Genomic DNA, 19,806 nt, shown 5'->3' on the forward strand with positions numbered 1-19,806 from the left:
GGGGCCCCTCCCACATTGTCTTTTAACCTTATGGTGTATGAATTAATAGAGAAGCGGTAGTAATTGTTAAATTGAAGCTGTTTGTCAGAATAGTTCAACATTTTTCAGTATCTCGTCTTCTAACTATATTTCTCTGTCTCTTGCCTCAGCCTTTCCACATTATGGATGTAACTTTTATGGGTATATATCTTTTAATTGTTTTTATCTTTCTGTTGTACTTCCTTTCATCTTAGTTTTGTTACTGTCCATCATATGGAATGTTTTACTTTAATATAATTAAACGCATGCATGTCACATCTTCTTGTACAGCTGAGATACTCTATTTCATTTCTTTCTAAAGTTTTTTGGAGAATGTTTAAAATTCTCAACTATATAACTCATCTAGAATTTATTGTGGCCTGTGAGAATCAAGAAATGTATTGAGAAGAGTAAAGGATTTAGAATTTTAAAAACTAAACAATTTGAGTACAACAGCACTAGCTTAAACGGCTTTAAAGAAGTCACAACATCTTAAGACGGTGTCCTCTACTAGATTGAAAACAGGGACTTTGTCTTATTTCTCTTCGTATTTTCCACAAAATCCAGTAAAGTACCCTGTATATAGGATAAATGTTAATATGTCTGTATTTAAGTTATATTTTTGCATATTGCCATTAAATTGTTCCAATAGCATTTATTAAATAACGGTCTACTTCCCAATTATTTATTTGGTTCCTTACAATGGATCATTATATCAGTGACACTCAGATTTCTTCCAATGGCAAAGCACCTGGAAGTTACAGCATTCTTTGCAGAACATTGTGAAATATGGAAAAATTAAACTTAAAATAATGAAAATTAAAATTTGATGCTAAATCAGATAACTAGCTTATACCAGATTCTAGTATAGTATAGAAACCATAAGATTAGACACCAACAGTTGTTTTTAAGTAATGGGAGAAATATTAAAATTAAGAACATTCTATCCAATAACTTAATTCCTTATAAGAATCAGGAAAAAAATAAAAGCCAATGAAACAGCAAGTTCGTCAAGAACAAAAGTTGAAAATCATATCGTATATAAAGCATTACCAGTTGAGACAATATAAATAAAAACCTCTGATAAAATGTAAACACTATATAAATATGAAGTCCAGCTGAACTAGGCTGAACTCTAGTTGAACCCAAAAACTTCTTAAGATCAGTCTTTTGAGTTACCATGGACGGAATTCCTGCCGTATTAGAAAGTCTGAGGGAGAGTGGATGTCAGACCTCCAGAGCATACTTCACACCAGCAGCCTGACCTAAGGACACTTCTGTTCATTGATCTATAAATCAGAAAGGAGATGACACAAAAGGGACTCACAGCTTCACATTCTACCATATTGCAGAGTATGGACTTCAGAAAGCAAACAAGGAGGAGGTATGCTGGAACCATCAGAAAGAACCGCTGTGTTCTTTGTGTTCTGAGGACTCTGCCAGCACAACAGGCAAGATTCCTGTGCTCTGCACAGTGATCATGAAGAGGTGGATGAGAATGTCTGTTAAGGCTGTTGGACCTTCTGCAAGCAACACTGTTTTGCTATGCTAATTAATATGTTTTCATTGAGGCCGGACATGGTGGCTCATGCCTGTAATCTCAACACTTTGGGAGGCTGAGGTGGGCAGATCACTTGAGGTCAGGAGTTCGAGACCAGGCTGAGCAACATGACAAAACCCCATCTCTATTAAAAATACAAAAAATTAGCCGGGTGTAGTGGTGTCTGCCTATAATCTTAGCTACCTGGGAGGCTAAGGCAGGAGCATCGCTTGAGGTGGAGGCTACAGTGAGCTGAGATCATGCCACTGCACTCTAGCCTGGGCGACAGAATGAGACTCTGTCTCAAAAAATATGTATATATAAAATATATATAAAATATATTATATATTCTATAGAATATATAATATGTATAATATAATATAATATATTCTATAGAATATATTATATAGATTATATATAGAATATTTTACATATTATTTATAATCTATATATTATATATGAAATATAATATAAAAAATATATTATATATAAATATAACATATATTATATAAAATATATTATATATAAAATATATATTATATAATATATTATATATAAAATATATATTATATAATATATTATATATAAAATATATATTATATAAAATATCTTATATTTTATATAAAATATAATATAATATAAAATATATTATAGTATATAAAATATAAAATATATTATAGTATATAAAATATAATATATATTATATAAAATATAGTATATATAAAATATAATATATATTATATATATTTTTTCATTGAACTTACTATTACTTAGACCTTTGACTTTAAAAAATGTTTCTTCTTAAGAAAGGCAATATCCTATAAGATGGGCATGGTGGCTCACGCCTGTAACCCCAGCACTTTAGGAGGCCGAGGAGGGCAGATCACTTGAGGCTAGGAGTTCAAGACCAGCCTGGCCAACATGATGAAATCCCATCTCTACAAAAAATACAAAAATTTGCTGGGCGTGGTGGTGCACACCTGTAATCCCAGCTACTTGGGAGGCTGAGACAGGAGAATAGCTTGAACCTGGGAGGCAGAAATTGCAGTGAGCCAAGATCCCACCATTGCACTCCAGCCTGGGCAACAGCGAGACTATCTCAAAAAAAAAAAAAAAAGGACCATATGCTATAGTGCAAAAAAAAAAAACCTATTGGAACAAGAAGTAAGAAATCTAGGGTTGAGTACCCACCTGGCCACTTGATCTGAGATGAGCCATTCAATGTTATGGGCCTCAGTTTCTCTTCTGAAAAAAAAAAAATGGGTATTTAGAATGGATGGATCTGATACTTTTTTTTTTTTTTTTTTTTTTTTTGAGACAGAGTCTCACTCTGTCACCCAGGCTGGAGTGCAGTGGCTCAATCTCGGCTCACCACAACCTCTGCCTCCCGGGTTCAAGTGATTCTCCTGCCTCAGCCTCTCAAGCAGCTGGGACTACAGGCACCTGCCACCACACCCAGCTAATTTTTGTATTTTTAGTAGAGATGGGGTTTCACCATGTTGGCCAGGCTGGGTTCTGATAGTCTTGTCCAAATATAGATATGTCCCAATTCAAGAAAAATCAAGATACAAAACTTTATGCTTAGGGAACAAATATTTTGCTATTAATAATGGACCTTGTTAAGTCACCCTCTACTTTAAAAATTCCCCCAGAATTTTTTAAATCTTGGAAATCTCTGGTGAAGTTAAAACATGATTCCAAGTAAAATCTCCAACTCTTTTTAATGAATAGTTTATAATAAACACTCTGTCCTCCAGGATAGTGATAGCTTTTCTCTAAATAACAACAACATTCATGGACAATTTTCTATGACAGAGGTGTGTGTGTGTTGCCAAGAAATTAGAACTGCTGAATCCTGATTCAGATATAGAGCCAAAAGGACAGTAGATCCATAAAATCATTTGCTTGGAAAGGAAATGAATTATGACTTTTTTTTTTTTTTGAGATGGAGTCTCACCCTGTCGCTCAGGCTGGAGTGCAGTGACACGATCTTGGCTCACTGCAACTTCCGCCTCCCGGGTTCAAGCTATTCTCCTGTCTCAGCCTCCCGAGTAGCTGGGATCACAGGTGTGCACCTCTACACCCAGCTAATTTTTGTATTTTTAGTAGAGACGGGGTTTCACCATGTTGGCTAGGCTGGTCTCGAACCCCTGACCTCGTGATCCACCCACCTCGGCCTCCCAAAATGCTGGGATTACAGGCATGAGCCACTGCGCCCAGCCATGAATTGTGACTTCTTCTGACTCGTGGTTTCTTAATCTCCAGTGCACTCTTGGTCCAGAGTTCTGAAATCAGGTCAAACAGGGAGAGACTGCTTCATGTAATCGTGCAATCATCCTTTCTCCTTCTTTACATTACCTCCAAAGACTGCATGCATCAGTGGTATTGTTCAAAGCATTTCAGTAAATTTTAGCTCGAGCCATTTCCCCCCCGACAAAATGTATCCCACCAAAAGGTTTGCTTCTCATCTCCCCAAGAGTATGTGTGCTCCAGATGTTTTTGAACTCTCACTGCAGGATGTGGTGCAAACAATCCCAGATTAGTTTGGTTGTCCTAACATAGTCATCCCACTAAGGGCACCCTACTCTATAAATGCTGACCACCAATTTATACTTCACCAATGTGGAAACAGCAACTTGCTTTCTGTCACCCTGGACCGCTGTTTCAGATCAGAAAGCTGAATGCAAGGTTACAGACAGTGGCCCCTGTTTACACTTAGCAATCTGTGTGTATTTTTTAGGATGGCATTTCTCCTAATATTAGTAAAGCTTTTAATATGCCCATTAAAATAGGACACAGTTTATACTAAGTGCATTTATGTGAACAGCCATTTTTCACTTAATTTTCCCAACACCTCGGACAGTTTACAGCAAAGTTTTGCTCTTTTTTCAGGTTCAGAAAATGGTCTTGCACAGAAGCATCGAACACCTCGCCGACGATGTCAGCAGCCCAAAATGCTGAGTAGCCCTGAGGACACCATGTACTATAACCAGTTAAATGTGAGTTCAAAGTGGCCATAAAGCTGTTTCACTGGCTTTGTTTCCAGTTAATAATTCTGTTATTACTACCTGTTCCAGCCCCTGCAGCCCCACCCCCACCCTCATGCTCTTGTCTTGAACATGTGCTTAGGCTCTTTATCTGTTGCTTTCATGTCAGGATGTCTGCCTTCACGGTGAATAATTGATGTGGTTTATCAAAGATGAGCAAGATGCATGCTTCATCAGGCTCACTTGAGCCCTTTGATCAAAAAAATTATGCTGTGACTTCTGATATTATCAGCATCTGCTTGCATTCAACACAAAATCACTTTGAATTAAAAATTAACGACTTGCTGCTTTGCTTTGACTGTGTTCTTGGCCCTCTCCACAGGGAACTCTAGAATATCAAGGGAGCAAGAGGAAGCCAAGAAAACTTGGGTAAATATCTGTCTTCTTAGTTCTAAGCAACTGTAAACAGAAGGGGTCCTTTGTGATATTACAGAAAATGCAAAACTTTCCAGAGAGGCTTCTAAAAATATGCAATCCAGATATTGCCACTCTTATTGACATTGGAAATTACTTTTCACAGTAGCAAGTATACAAAACTTGAATCTATTCTGTCCAAAAAGGTTGAAATTGTCACCTAAGGGCAAATGTTATTTCTCATAATTATTCCAGGGAATTGTACTTTCTTCATAATTAGAGACATGTAGTGGGTTATATAAAACTCTCCTTCCACAAATAAGAGCACTCTACAAAGTACAAATAGGCCACTTCCTCCACATTATCCTACCCCTGGGCCTTAAAAACATGGACAAGGAGAAACATGCCCAACTGGTTAGATAGAGGATAGTAAGGAATTTGTCGTTCATTTCATTGTTAGCATCTCAATTGAGAATAGCAATGAAGTACATAATGGTAATAATTAGAGAACTGGGGGAGGTCAGGAGGAAAACTTTCTCATCTAGAGGGAACCAGATGGAGACAGAGTTCAATCCCATAAAGCAAGTTGCAATATGACCACAACTTCCAGACACCACAAAACTGGACCCATTATCAGTGCGTGACCCAAAGGTGAAGGGCTTTGTAGATCAGACCCTGGTACCTCTGTACTGGGAGACCCTGAACTACCTAGGAGCTGTCCTTCCCCTCCGGTGTTGGACCCCAACCCTGTTCCATCTACTCACATGATTTTAGCTGCCCCAGTGATGATTGTAACATTTGTTTTCTTTTTTGTTGAAAATCCTGTTGTTTTCTTTGTTGCAGCCAAATCAAAGTACTTGATGGGGAAGATGAATATTACAAATCTCTGTCACCAGTGGACTGTATCCCTGAGGAGAACAACTCAGCCCACCCTTCCTTTTTTTCTTCATCCTCAAAAGGAGACTCTTTTGCTCAACATTAATTGTACTTCCTAACCCCAAATCTGTCCAGAGTAGGAACATTCATGGTAATTGACTGTCTGTCATTGCAGAAGAAAGCACTGATATGGGGTCAGCTTCTTTGGACATATGGTCCATGCCTGAACCTTACTGAACAACTTGCAGATTCCAAAACATCTTATCCTATCTCCACCACTCTCCCATATCTGTTGTGCAGCCTGAGCTGGACGCTCCCTTCCTTTCTCATCCCATGGGGCCCTGTGGGACACTGAGAACAGCTTTACAACAGTATAAACAGTCATTCATGCCCCCAGTGTCTAGGAAGATAACAGTCTCACCCCAGTCTAATCATGGACACTGATAATATTTCTTGATTTTTCCTATCAAGTTACTTTTCAATCCATTCAGAATCTGTCCCAGTGGAGACCCAGGAGTTCCTTTCCTGCACTCTTCTCCACCCTCCCACCTTTGCTGGGCTTTTCTATCACTCCCACCTTCCCCAGAGTCAGGGCTCCATTGCTGAGTGCCCCATCCTGGAGGATTGGCCCCAAGATCTCCTAGAACAGGATAATTGCCTGTGTTTAGGCAGATAGGCATAAATCTTTCAGATTCTTTCTACAAGGCAAATAACCCCTCTCTTGTGAATTGTTATGCTGAGAAAGCCTTTGTCTCTTTATTTCACCTTGCCAAGACACCCACACTACTTTAGTAATGAAAAGAAAGGAATGAGAGGGAAAGTTTGGACCTGTCACTTTGGTGACAGGGAAAGTCCAGGTCACTTTATTCTGTAACTCTCCATTCACTGGTCAAATAACTCCATGAGGCTATCAGTGGCTACAGTGGAAGGACCTGATCTTGTCCATCTTTGTGTGCACAGAGCCTAGCACAGGGCCTGGCAGAGGGGATATCTAGTGAATGTAGAATACATGGAGAGACTTAACTAAGTTACACAAGCATATCTGACAGGAATGTTACTTTCAATTGTATGTTACATATGATTAGTCACTTTTCGTACACTATAACCTCTGATTTTTCACTCGTTTGGGCTAATTCTATTGTAATGATATTAGATAATATAATACTCAACATGATTCAATATGACAAACTTTTTTGAGCACCTACTTTATATAAAACACGACAAATTGCTGTGTGATGTAATCAAAAACAAAGAAGCTCTATAAGACCATTTCTGTAGAACAGATGTTCTTAATATTTTTCTTACTCTAAAATATGTGGTAGATAGTATGCAAGAAAAGCCGGGTGCGGTGGCTCAGGCCTGTAATCCCAGTGCTTTGGGAGGCCAAGATGGGCGGATCATGAGGTCAGGAGTTTGAGACCAGCCTGACCAACATGGTGAAACCTTGTCTCTACTAAAAAAAAAAAAAAAATACAAAAATTAGCCCGGCATGGTGGCGCATACCTGTAATCCCAGCTACTCAGGAGGCTGACGCAGGAGAATCACTTGAACCCGGGAGGCGGAGGTTGCAGTCAGCTGAGAGCGCACCACTGCACTCCAGCCTGGGCAACAGGGCAAGACTCTGTCTCAAAAAAAAAAAAAAAAGATAGTATGCAAGAAGATACCTAAATTTTGAGAGAAGTAACCTTGAAAAATCTTATCAGAGTTTTGAAAGGGAGCACATTAATAGGCCTTTTATGAAGATGAATAATGAAATGAGGCATTTAAAGATCTCAGAAATTATAATTTTACAAGTAAAATAAATATAGCCAATTTTTCAATAGCTGAACTTCACCCAAAAGGTAATGTTTATAAGTAGAGCAGAAAAAATGCAGATAAATTTTATTTTATTGTTTAAAAAATAATGCATAGAATATATAAATTTTTCATGTTACTATTAATATATGAGTGCTTTTGGAAGTTTCACTTTTGTCATTGATTGTCTACTTTTGGTTTGATAATATTAGCTGCTTTTCAAATTGTTGAATGGAAATGTTCATAACTCCCTGTTTGTCTGTGCACAATGTAATTCTAAACCTGGCTTGTTTCTCATTTAAATATATCTATAAATAAACTTAAAAAGAAAACAGAAGTAATTGTGGAATCATAATCCAGAAGCTCTGCATAATTAAGTCATTAATACAGCTGTACTCCTAAGAGTACTTTAGAAATGATGTTCACTTTCAGTCACAGTATAGAGAAGACAGACTGTAGACATTATTCTTGGGCTAGTCACAGTGCCACAAACTCAAAAAGCAATTCTTTTTTTTTTTTTTTTTTTTTGAGACAGAGTTTCACTCTTGTTTCCCAGGCTGGAGTGCAATGGCATGATCTTGGCTCACTGCAACCTCCACCTCCCGGGTTCAAGCGATTCTCCTGCCTCAGCCTCCCTAGTAGATGGGACTATAGGCATGTGCCACCACGCCCAGCTAATTTTGCATTTTTAGTAGAGACGGGGTTTCTCCATGTTGGTCAGGCTGGTCTCAAACTCCCAACCTCAGGTGATCCGCCGGAATTGGCCTCCCAAAGTGCTGGGATTACAGGTATTAGCCACTGTGCCCGGCCTCAAAAAGCAATTCTTAAACCAAGTAGATGAGAATGATGCAACCTGGAATCTTGTAACTTTTATTAGATTTATCAAAGTAATATGCACATGACAAAAATCAAATAGTCCAGAGGGTTTATAGTGGAGAGCAGTCTTCTTCTCCGTGTGCCTCTCTCCAGGAAGCAATCACTGTTTAAAATTATTTCTAATTCTTCTAATGGTTGCTAGTGTGCCTCTGAATAATTTGCTTCTATCTTCTTGATTTGTCATTTTAGACAATATTTAATCTCCCCCTTATGAAAAATGTAGATTTGGCCTGGCACGGTGGCTCATGCCTGTAATCCCAGCACTCTGGGAGGCCGAGGCAGGTGGATCACCCGAGGTCGGGAGTTCAAGACCAGCCTGACCAACATGGAGAAACCCTGTCTCTATTAAAAATACAAAATTAGCCAGGCATGGTGGCACATGCCTGTAATCCCAGCTACTAGGGAGGCTGAAGCAGGAGAATCGCTTGAACCTGGGAGGTGGAGGTTGCAGCAAGCCAAGATCACGCCACTGTACTCCAGCCTGGGCAACAGAGTGAGACTCTGTCTCAAAAAAAATAAAAATAAATAAAATAAGAAAACCAGCAGACTGAACAATGTCAAGTCAAACAGAAATGATTCTGGGAGTAGAACATTTTTTAAAAGTTCCACTGCAGACATTTAGTGTTCATATTTTGAGCTGCTGCTTCTTCCATTTTGGTCATTTGCAGAGATGCCTTCATCCACTTTTTTTAAACTTTTTCTTTTTTTCTTTTTTTTTTTTTTTTTTGAGACAGAGAGTCTTGCTCTGTCACTGCAGCTGCAGTGCAGTGGCACAATCACGGCTCACTGCAACCTCTGCCTCCCGGGTCCAAGCAATTCTTATGCCTCAGCCTCCTGAGTAGCTGGGATTACAGCCATATACCACCACACCTAGCTAATTTTTCTGTTTTTAGTAGAGATGGGTTTTTGCCATGTTGCCCAGGCTGGTCTCAAACTCCTGGCCTCAAGCAGTCCACCTGCCTTAGCTTCCCAAAGTGTTGGGATTACAGGTGTGAGCCACTGCACCCGGCCCAAACTTTCTTTTCAAATATAATACATATCTAGAAAAGGGCACAAATCAGAAGATTGAGCTCAATAAATTATCAGAAAATCAACGCCCATGTAACCATCCTCCCATCTAGAACAGAGCATTGTTAGCACCTAGAAGCCTCTCTCCAGGCTCTTGCCAATTACCGCTCCTGTCTGTGCCTCCCCAAAGATAAACATTCTCATGACTTTATTGGTAAACACTTCCTTGATTTTCTTTATAGTTTTATACTTACATGCATTCCTAAACACTATAGTTAGGTTTTGCCTCATAATTAGGTTTGGAGAACTTTATATAAATGGAATCCTACAGTAAATAATTTTTTAGGTCTTGTTTCATTCAATGTTGCATTTGCAAGGTTCACCTATGTCATGGAACGCAAATGTAGTTTGCTCATTTTCATGTCTGTGTAGCATTCTAGTAGAAGAATATGACATAATTGATGTAGTCATTCTACTTTTTTTTTTTTTTTTTTTCGAGACTGAGTCTCACTCTGTCACCCTAGCTGGAGTGCAGTGGTGTGATCTCGGCTGACTGCAACCTCCACCTCCCGGATTCAAGTGATTCTCCTGCCTCAGCCTCCCAAGTAGCTGGGATTACAGTCACCTGCCACCATGCCTGGCTAATTTTTGTATTTTTAGTAGAGACGGGGTTTCACCATGTTGGCCAGGCTGGTCTCGAACTCCTGACCTCAAGTGATCCGCCAGCCTCAGCCTCCCAAAGTGCTGGAATTACAGGCATGAGCCACCGCACCCGGCCAGTCATTCTACTTTTAATGAATATGAATTTTTTCCAATTTGGGGCTATTTTAGAAATTGCTGCTATGAGCATTATTCTATCTATCTCTTGGTGTCTGTTTTTGCATGGTTTTCTGTTGGCTATATACCTAAGATGAGAGTTGCAGAGTCATAAGGTATACATATCTTTACTTTAGTACAGAATGCCAAACTGTTTTCCAAAGTAGTCATACCAGTTTACAATCCTGTTAGTCATATAAAAGAGCTCCCATTGTTCTGCATTCTTACCAACTCTTGCCAACTCTTCGCCTGTCATCTGGGGACTCTGATGCGGTGCTGAATCCCAGAATCTCACTGTGATTATAGCTTATATATCCCTCATTAATAATGATACTGGGCACATTTTATGTATTTTGTGCCCAACTTAGATAACTTTTATAACATGACCATTTTGAATTAGTTTAACCATTTTTTCTTTTAATGTGAAGAAACACATTACATGTCAGTTATATGTATTGCAAATATTTTCTCCGCTAGGCAGCTTACGCTTTCATTCTTTTAAAGTGCCTTTGATGAGAAAAAAGTATGTAGTTTTAATGTGGTATAATTTATCAATCTTTTCCTTTTTTAACTTTTATTTTACGTTCTGGGATACATGAGCAGGTTTGTAACATAGGTAAACTCATGTCATGGGGGCTTGTTGTACAGATTATTTTGTCACCCAGCTTTTCCTTTTTCATTAGTGCGTTTTTATGGTCTGTTAAGAAATCTGGTGGCTCACGCCTATAATCCCAGCACTTCAAGAGGCCAAGGTGGGCAGACTGCTTGAGCTCAGGAGTTCTTGACCAGACTGGGCAACATGGCAAAACCCAGTCTTCACCAAAACTACAAAAATTAGCTGGGTGTGGTGGCATGCACCTGTAGTCCCAGCTACTCGGGAGGCTGAGGTGGGAGGATTGCTTGAGCCCCAGGAGGTCAAGGCTGCAGTGAACTGTATTGCACCACTGCAATCCATCCTGGGTGACGGAGTAAATCTCTGTCTCAAAACAAACAAACAAACAAAAAACTTTTCCTACCCCAGGGCCACAGAAATACTTGCTTTTAGAATCTCCTGGAAGCATTATTGTTTTGCCTTTCACATTTAGCTCCTCAGCCCTCCAGAATTGATTTTGTGAATGGTGTGCAGTGAGGGTCAATTTTCATGTTTTCTATAGGGTTATTCAATGGTCTCAGCCCCATTTAATAAAAAGGCCATTACTTTCTTACTGCTCTAAAATAGTACCATTTATGTAAGTCAAGTGTTCATGGGTCTGTTTCCAGATTCTCTATTCTGTTCATTGATTTGTTTTTCCTTGTCTTAAATACTATACCTTTATAATAGGCTTCAGTATATGGCAACACAAGGCCTCCAACATTGTTTTTCTTCTCCAGAAGAAACTTCCCATTAGTCTGGGCCCTATGTACATAATGGAATCAGTCAACCTCTGAAAAACAAAAGCTGTTGGAGGGCCAGGCATGGTGGCTCATGCCTGTAATCTCAGCACTTTAGGAGGCCAAGGCAGGAGGATCTCTTCAGACCAGGAGTTGAAGACTACCCTGGGCAACATAGTGAGACCCCATCTCTACAAAAATAATTTTTTTTAATTAGCCAGGCATAGTAGCATGGATCCTTTCAGGCCAGGAGTTGGAGACCACCATGGGCAACATAGTGAGACCCCATCTCTACAAAAAAAAAAGTGTTTTTTTGTTTGTTTTTGAGACAGAGTCTGGCTCTGTCACCTAGGCTAGAGTACAGTGGCACAATCTTGGCTTACTGCAACCTCCACCTCCCAGGTTCAAGCAATTCTCCTGCCTTAGCCTCCCGAGTAGCTAGGATTACAGGTGCCTGCCACCACACCCGGCTAATTTTTGTATTTTTTAGTAGAGATGGGGTTTCACCATGTTGGCCAGGCTGGTCTTGAACTCCCGACCTTGTGATCCTCCCACCTCGGCCTCCCAAAGTGCTGGGATCACAGGTGTGAGCCACCATGCCCAGCCAAAAAAATGTTTTTAATTAACCAGGCATAGTAGTGTGCACTCGTAGTCCCAGCTACTTGGGAGGCTGAGGTGGGGGGATCATTTGAACCCAGGAAGTCAAGTCTGCAGTGAGCTCTGGATTGTACACTGCACTCCAGCCTGAGTGACAGAATGAGACTGTGTCTCTAAATAATACTGTTAAAACTATTGGGATTTCTTTGGAATTATCTTGAATTTATAAGTGAATTTAAAAGGAATCGTCATGTTTACAATATTGACTTTTTCGATCCATAAATATGGCATATCCTTCCATTTATTTAGTTATTTATTCCTTTTTGTCTCTAAATAATGATTTATACTTTTTTTTTTTGAGACAGAGTCTCACTCTGTCACCTAGGCTGGAGTGCAGTGACGTGATCTCAGCTCACTGCAACCTCTGCCTCCTGGGTTCAAGCTGTTCTCCTGCCTCAGCCTCCTGAGTAACTGAGATTACAGGCACACGCCACAGGCCCGGCTAATTTTTTGTGTTTTTAGTAGAGACAGGGTTTTGCCATATTGCCCAGGCTGGTCTCAAACTGCTGAACTCAAGCAATTCACCCACCTCGGCCTCCCAAAGTGCTGGGATTACAGGCATGAGCCACCACATCCGGCCAGTGATTTATAATTCTACATGAGAATTTTGGCACAGATTTTGTTAGTTTTATTTCTATGTGCCACATATGATTTGATGTTATTTGAAAGGTTTTTTTTAGTTATTTTCTATTTGTTTCTGTTATATGGAAATGCAGTTGATTTTTAGCATTTGAGATCCACAACTCATTAATTCTAATAATCTATCTATGGATACCTTTGGATTTTCCGTATACACAATTTTACCATCTGCAAATAACTATCGATTTTTTTTCTTTTTCATCTTTATACCTTGTTTTTTCTTGACTTATTGCCTGTATCATTTAGCTATTACTACATTACCCAAAACAACTACATATTTCTCACAAGTCTAGGGGTTGGCTGAGTATTTCTACTGATTTGAGCTAGTCTTGCCAGGGTTCACTTGTGCATCTGCAATTAGCTACAAGTCAGCTAAGCAGCTTTGTTGATTTTGGCTGGGTTTCTCACATACTTGGGGCCACAGCAGAGACAGCTGGGCTAACTTAGTTCTGTTCTACATGGTCTCAAGCTCCAAGTTGCTATTATTCCCAGTGGCAGTGGCAGAGTCTCCAAGAAGGGAAGGGAGAGAGAGAGAGGTCTCTTTATTCTCAGAAGTGCTACATTGACAATTCCACCACATTCTTTGAATCAAACCAAATCACAGGGCTAGATATTTTTAATATTGTACAACCTATTGTAAGATCCTCTTTATCATTTGTGATGCTGATTGTCACTTATTTTTTGTTATTGAGTTCTAGCTTACTCGTATTACGAACAGAGAACAATTCAGTAATGATTTCAAGTCTGAAATTTGTTGAGACTTTATAGCTGGAGTGCAGTGGTGCAATCATACCTCACTGCAGCCTCAAACTCTTGGGCTCAGAGATCCTCCTGCCTCCGCCTTCTAAGTAGGTGGGACTATAGGCACACGCCACTGCACCCAGCTAATTGTGTGTGTGTGTGTGTGTGTGTGTGTGTGTGTGTGTGTGTAGAGACAGGACGCTCACTTTGTTCCCCAGGTTGGTCTTGAACTCCTGGGCTCAAATAATCCTTCCCCTCTCATTCTCTCAAAGTGCTGGGATTACATGGGTTTACAGGGATAAGCCACAGTGCCCAGCCAATTTTTGTCAAATTTTAGTACACTTTAAAACTGTAATACATTATTAGGTGCATACAAACACTTTTATCATCATTCTCTTGTAGCTACCCAAGAAATTACAGTATGCATCCTTAACTTATCCAATAATAGTAATCCAATAATAGTCACCTAATATGATTTGTATTTTTACTCTCTACCTAGACAATTCCAGAATTGAAGGACCTCAAAACATTATCTATACTTCTATGTGTGTGTTCATATATATATGTGTGTTCATATATATGTGTGTTCATATATATATACACACACACACACATATAACATATATTCCTTCTTATTTTGCCATTGTTGTGGTATATTTAATTTTGTAGCTATTGCAAGTCACATAAGACATTATTATTATTGTTTACATTACTCTTCATTTCTTCTCACATTGACCTGCTATTCTGGGATCAATTTTCTTCTACCTAAAGAACATTCTTTAGTGTTTCCTTTAGTGTGACTCTGCTGCCGTAAGCTTTTGTTTAACAGAAAATGTCTTTATTTCACTGTCATTCTTGAAAGATGTGTTTGATGGGTACAGAATTCTATATTGGTGGTTATTTTCTCTTATCACCTTAAAGATTGTACTTCATTATCTTCTAGTTCTCCTTGTTTCTGCTGAAAGGTCAGCTGTGAGTCAAGTTGTTGTTCCTTTGAAGATAATCAGTCTTTTTCCCTGACTGCTTTTAAGGTTTTCTCTTCCTTTGGTTTTTAGCATTTTTACTATAATGTGGTTCTTATTCATGTTTTCTTACTTTCTTGGTTATTTGTTTATTGCATGCTGGAAATTGCATTTGCAAAATTATTTGTAAAGATAATTGGAGGCCCAGGATAATATTCCATTCCTCCATAAAATAGTAATATAGTTATATTTGCTGGGGGCATGAGTAAGTCAGGATCACTTTAATCCAACTTCAGAGCTGTAATGATTTGAAACTGGCCTGCAGTTCCTCTAAGAGCAGTTCACTCTCTGGTTCACTATCTCCTACAGTGCAGCTCTTTGTGATCCTAAGTCAAAGTGCAAGTGTGTTGAGGGGTAGATATTTAAGACTTCAACTTTTGTCCTGTTGGCCCCACACTGCTCAGCCTCACAGCTTCTTAGTTACCTCTTCTGGAATGGGCAAATGCCTCCCAGAACTCTCCTCTTAGAATGTGTCTTCTGGCTGGGTACGGTGGCTCACACATGTAATCCCAGCACTTTGAGAGGCAGAGGCGGGCAGATCACGGGGTCAGGAGTTGGAGACCAGCCTGGCAAACATGGTGAAACCCCATCTCTACTAACTAAAAATACAAAAATTAGCCGGGCATGGTGGCATGCGCCTGTAATTCCAGCTACTCGAGAGGCTGAGGCAGGAGAATTGCTTGAACCCGGGAGGTGGAAGCTGCAGTGAGCTGAGATCGTGCCACTGCACTCCAGCCTGGGCGACAGAGCAAGACTCCATATCAGAAAAAAGAAAAAAAGAATTTTGTTTTCTACTAGACCATGGTTCAACATTTCCCTACTCTCGTGCTAGCTCTCCAATGCCTACAATAAGGTATATTTTTAATTTTGTCCTAATTTTCAAGAGGAGGCCAATTTGAATCACCTATTTCTTTATTACTAAAAGCAAGTATCTTCTTCTTTCCATTTGCCATCTTCCAGAAATACGTTGAAATCTGCCTTCTCTTGATCAGTTCCTCTTCCAGTCTTATCACTATTTTGAGCTTATTCTCTTTTGTTCTTATTTGTTGTGATTAAAATTGTAGGCATGTACCACCACAGCAGCCAATTTTTAAATTTTTGTAGAGACAGAATCCCACTATGTTGCCCAAGCTGGTCTCAAACCTCTGGGCTCAAGCGATTCTCCTGCCTCAGCCTCCCAAAGTATTGGGATTAAAGATGAAACTGAGGAGAAAATTCCGGAGAAATTGAGATAAATGTGTGCATGCTATATCTGCCATGTTGTACCAGGTCCTGCTTAAAATTATTATTATTATTATTGTTATTATTATTATCATTAAGACGGAGTCTCGCTCTGTCGCCCAGACTGGAGTGCCCTGGTGCGATCTCGGCTCACTGCAAGCTCCGCCTCCCAGGTTCACGCCATTCTCCTGCCTCAGCCTCCAGAGTAGCTGGGACTACAGGCGCCCGCCACCGCACCTGCCTAATTTTTTGTATTTTTAGTGGAGACGGGGTCTCACCATGTTAGCCAGGATGGTTTCAATCTCCTGACCTCGTGATACTCCCGCCTCAGCCTCCCAAAGTGCTGAGATTACAGGCGTGAGCCATCGCGCCCGGCCTAAAATTATTTTTAAGTAACTTAAAATCATTCGTTAATATTAGGATTCAGGCTGGGTTATGGTGGCTTATGCCTGTAATCCCAGCACTTTGGGAGGCTGAGGCAAAACGATCTCTTGAGCCCAGGGGTTCAAGACCATCCTAGGCAACATAGTGGGATTGTCTTTACAAAAATTTAAAAATTATCCGGTATAGTGGCACGTGCCTGTAATCCCAGCTACTCAGGAGACTGAGGTGGAAGGATTGCTTGAGCCCAGGAGGCCAAGGCAGCAGTGAGCTATGAACACACCACTGCACTTCAGCCTGGGAGACAGAATGAGACCCTGTCTCAAAAAAATAGATAAACAAATAAATATTAGGATTTGAACTATTATTTTTATAACAACTGTTTTGAAATATTATTCATATACCATATAATTCCCCCTTTTACAGTAAAGCCAAAGTACTTGGAACTGTTATTAAGAATAAATTATTTGTGCCATGCCTCATGACAATTCTTCAGATTCTACTGTAGGTTTCTGTTTGTGTTTGTTTGTTTTTGAGACATGGTCTCACTGTGTCACCCAGGCTGGAGTGCAGCGGTGCAATTTCAGCTCACTGCAACCTCCACCTCCTGGGCTCAAACAATCCTCCACCTCAGCCTCCCTAGTAGCTAGGACTACAGGCGCCCACCACCATGCCCAGATAATTTTTGTATTTTTTTGTAGAGATGGGGTTTCACCATGTTGCTCAGGCTGGTCTTGAACTCCCGAGCTCAAGTGATCCGCCCGCCTCGGCCTCCCAAAGTACTGGGATTACAGACATGAGCCACTGCGCCCAACCAGATACTACTGTTTTAAGACACTGTTGTGGAGCTGCTCCAGGAGCTTACAACATAGAAGGGGAGATGTGACACATGCATAGACATTTACAATAAGAAATGGCAAAGCAGGTAAGATGAGAGGAGGCCGCATAAAGGAATGTTTCATGAAGGAATTAGTATTTAAGTTGAATCTTGAATGGTCAGTGCAGCAGAAATGGCCAGAAGTCGGACAAACTGGCACTCCATCAAGCGGGTCACCAAGACTGCTGGGCTAGCCCTTGGTGAGGTTTAGAGACAGCCTTCCTGCCCCACATTCTAAGCAGCCTTGTGCAACCGGAACAACTAAGTGCCCTGGAAAAGCCCAGTTAGACTGAGGAAATAGGAAACTTCAGGCCCTATTGTCATTTTGTGTTTTTTTGTTGTTGTTGTTTTTTGTTTGTTTTTGAGATGGAGTCTCACTCTGTCAACCAGGCTGGAGTGTAGTGGCGCAATATCAGCTCACTGCAAACTCCACCTCCCGGGTTCAAGCGATTCCTGCCTTAGCCTCCTGAGTAGCTGGGATTACAGGTGTCCGCCACCACGCCCAACTAATTTTTTATTTTTATTAGAGACGGGGTTTCACCATGTTGGCCAGGCCGGTCTTGAACTCTTGACCTCAGGTGATCCACCTGCCTTGGCCTCCCAAAGTGCTGGGATTACAGGCGTGAGCCACCACGCCCGCTCCCTGTTGTCGTTTTGAATAGAGCATAGTCAAACTAAAAATAAAAGGTAAAACTGAAGAAGTAGACTGTGGGAGACTTTGAATGCTACAGTAAGTAGTTTGGACTCTATTTAGTAAACAATAAGAAGCCACGGGGGATTTTGTTCAGAGGAATGCCATAAACAGAGCTGAAATTTGAAGAGGGCTTGTTGGCAGTTGTGTAAAGGGGAGAAGCAAGAGACAAGGAGATCCATTAGAAGATCAATTAGAGATCAATTAGTAAGCTAGAGTAATGATAGGAGAATAGAGAGGGGCTTGAGACCAACACATCGTGCAAAGACATCACTTTACATACCGGAGAGCATGGGCTACAGAAGGAAGGGGTGGAGGAAGGATACATTAAAGATGATGCCATGCAGAAGAAATGGGTTGAGATCTGGCTCCACAGTTTTTTAACTGCGTGATTAGGACAGTCACTTTAGTTTCCTGTGGCCTCAGACAACTCCAGAAACTTGGTGGCAGAAGGAAGGAAAGAAATGGAAAGGTAATTAAAGGGGGTTGTGGGATTGGCCAGATTTTTAGGATGGAAACGATCAGAGACTGAAGAGAAGGATTAGGATTAAGGTTTAGATTGAAGATGGGAGGGATTAAATATTTTCTATGTTAATGAACTAGACGAAGTTCAAGAGTGAAAAATCAGTGTATTAACTGGACTTCACATTCTTATTAATCATTACAGTAGTCATCGAAAGATAGTTTGCTGAGGGCTGTGTTTGCTAATGTTGATTTATGGGATTTCATAATGTATTTATTACCAGTTCCTTGGTGACAGTTAACATCACCTCCAACAGAAAGGGCCAGTTATATCACATATACCATTTTATAGATATTTCAAAGTTCAGAGACTATCCCTAAAGTAAATGTTTGGGTATTGCTTTCTTTTTAATTGCATATGGTGCCACTTTTCTATGGAGCTTTGACAGAATTACATTAATTTTCATCCTAAATCAAATTTGTTTGAAACGGACATTTTAAAGAGATACTGAGATGTTTTCACTTAAATGTTTTTTGTTTGTATCCATAACTAACTCATAATCTCATATTTAATTATATGTGGTGGTTTGAATTATTTGATGCACAGAGGACCTCTAATAAAGTCACTAACTGGTTATTGATCAAGTTAATTGGTTAAATGACTGAACGGGTCATCAATTCAGATTGTGTCTATGTGTAAAAACCAGTCTGACTGCTTTTACTGAAGTGTCCAGCCAAATCAGGTTTTCATTATATTCATGTTAAAAGTAGGGAAGGATTTTGTGCATTTACACATGACGCACACAAACCATCGACAACCTGTGAATATAGCAGGTGGTTGGGGCGGACACTATACTTGTTTAATTGGGTAGTGCTTCCCACTTCCGTGAACTTCTGGTATTTACTGTTCTCCAAACCGGCTCCTTGGTTGATGACAGCAAAAAATGCTAGTTTTTGAGTCACGCAGAATGTTTTCTTCATTTCTATACTGTTAATATATTACTGGGCCACATATCATTCAAAACAAAAGGAGGGGAACACAAATAAAACCACAAAGACAAAACCCTTATTGCTACTCACCCTGCAATGTTAAAAGCAAAGAAACTATTCCGACCAACTAACATTTCCTTGACAACACTAGACAGTTGGATGCCTCTTGCCAGATCAGTGTAGACACATAAGTAATGCCATATCACTGCCCTATACACACAAAGCCTATGTTTTAGAACAGTAAGAATCCGTAGAAAATACGTAGGCCAATCCACTCTTTACAGGACAAGACAGAGATCCAGAGAGCCACTAACAGAGTCAAGAATCTAGGTTGATTTTTTCTGCATTCTGAGCTCGTTGGACCAAACTGCCAATGATATACTATCCAAGACCAGCCTTGTCTGCACACAGAACAGACAGCTTGC

At 40.0% G+C, this 19,806-nt stretch overlaps 1 protein-coding gene and 1 long non-coding RNA gene across 4 annotated transcripts in view; one reads left to right on the plus strand and one right to left on the minus strand.

Annotated features, from left to right (window-relative positions):
* MYO3B (myosin IIIB) overlaps positions 1 to 7,966 on the plus strand; it is a 485,003-nt gene extending 477,037 nt beyond the window's left edge. For 2 of the 3 annotated variants that reach the window (XM_054476982.1, XM_054476984.1), the window contains 3 exons: positions 4,451 to 4,557; positions 4,928 to 4,974; positions 5,803 to 7,966. In XM_054476982.1, the coding sequence (XP_054332957.1) occupies positions 4,451 to 4,557; positions 4,928 to 4,974; positions 5,803 to 5,941 (293 nt within the window). In that variant the 3' untranslated portion in view covers positions 5,942 to 7,966. The remainder of the gene's footprint in view (positions 1 to 4,450; positions 4,558 to 4,927; positions 4,975 to 5,802) is intronic. The other variant, XM_054476983.2, reaches the window with a different exon arrangement.
* The window catches only part of LOC134737739 (uncharacterized), a 75,156-nt gene that overhangs the window by 10,986 nt on the left and 44,364 nt on the right, over positions 1 to 19,806 (minus strand). The window contains exons 4-5 of the long non-coding RNA XR_010122933.1: positions 2,750 to 2,803; positions 1,198 to 1,307 (exon numbers count right to left, since the gene is read on the minus strand). This is a non-coding gene — a long non-coding RNA (uncharacterized LOC134737739). The remainder of the gene's footprint in view (positions 1 to 1,197; positions 1,308 to 2,749; positions 2,804 to 19,806) is intronic.

This window comes from Pongo pygmaeus, chromosome 11, assembly GCF_028885625.2.
Source record: "Pongo pygmaeus isolate AG05252 chromosome 11, NHGRI_mPonPyg2-v2.0_pri, whole genome shotgun sequence".
Classification (NCBI taxonomy): Eukaryota; Metazoa; Chordata; class Mammalia; order Primates; family Hominidae; genus Pongo; species Pongo pygmaeus.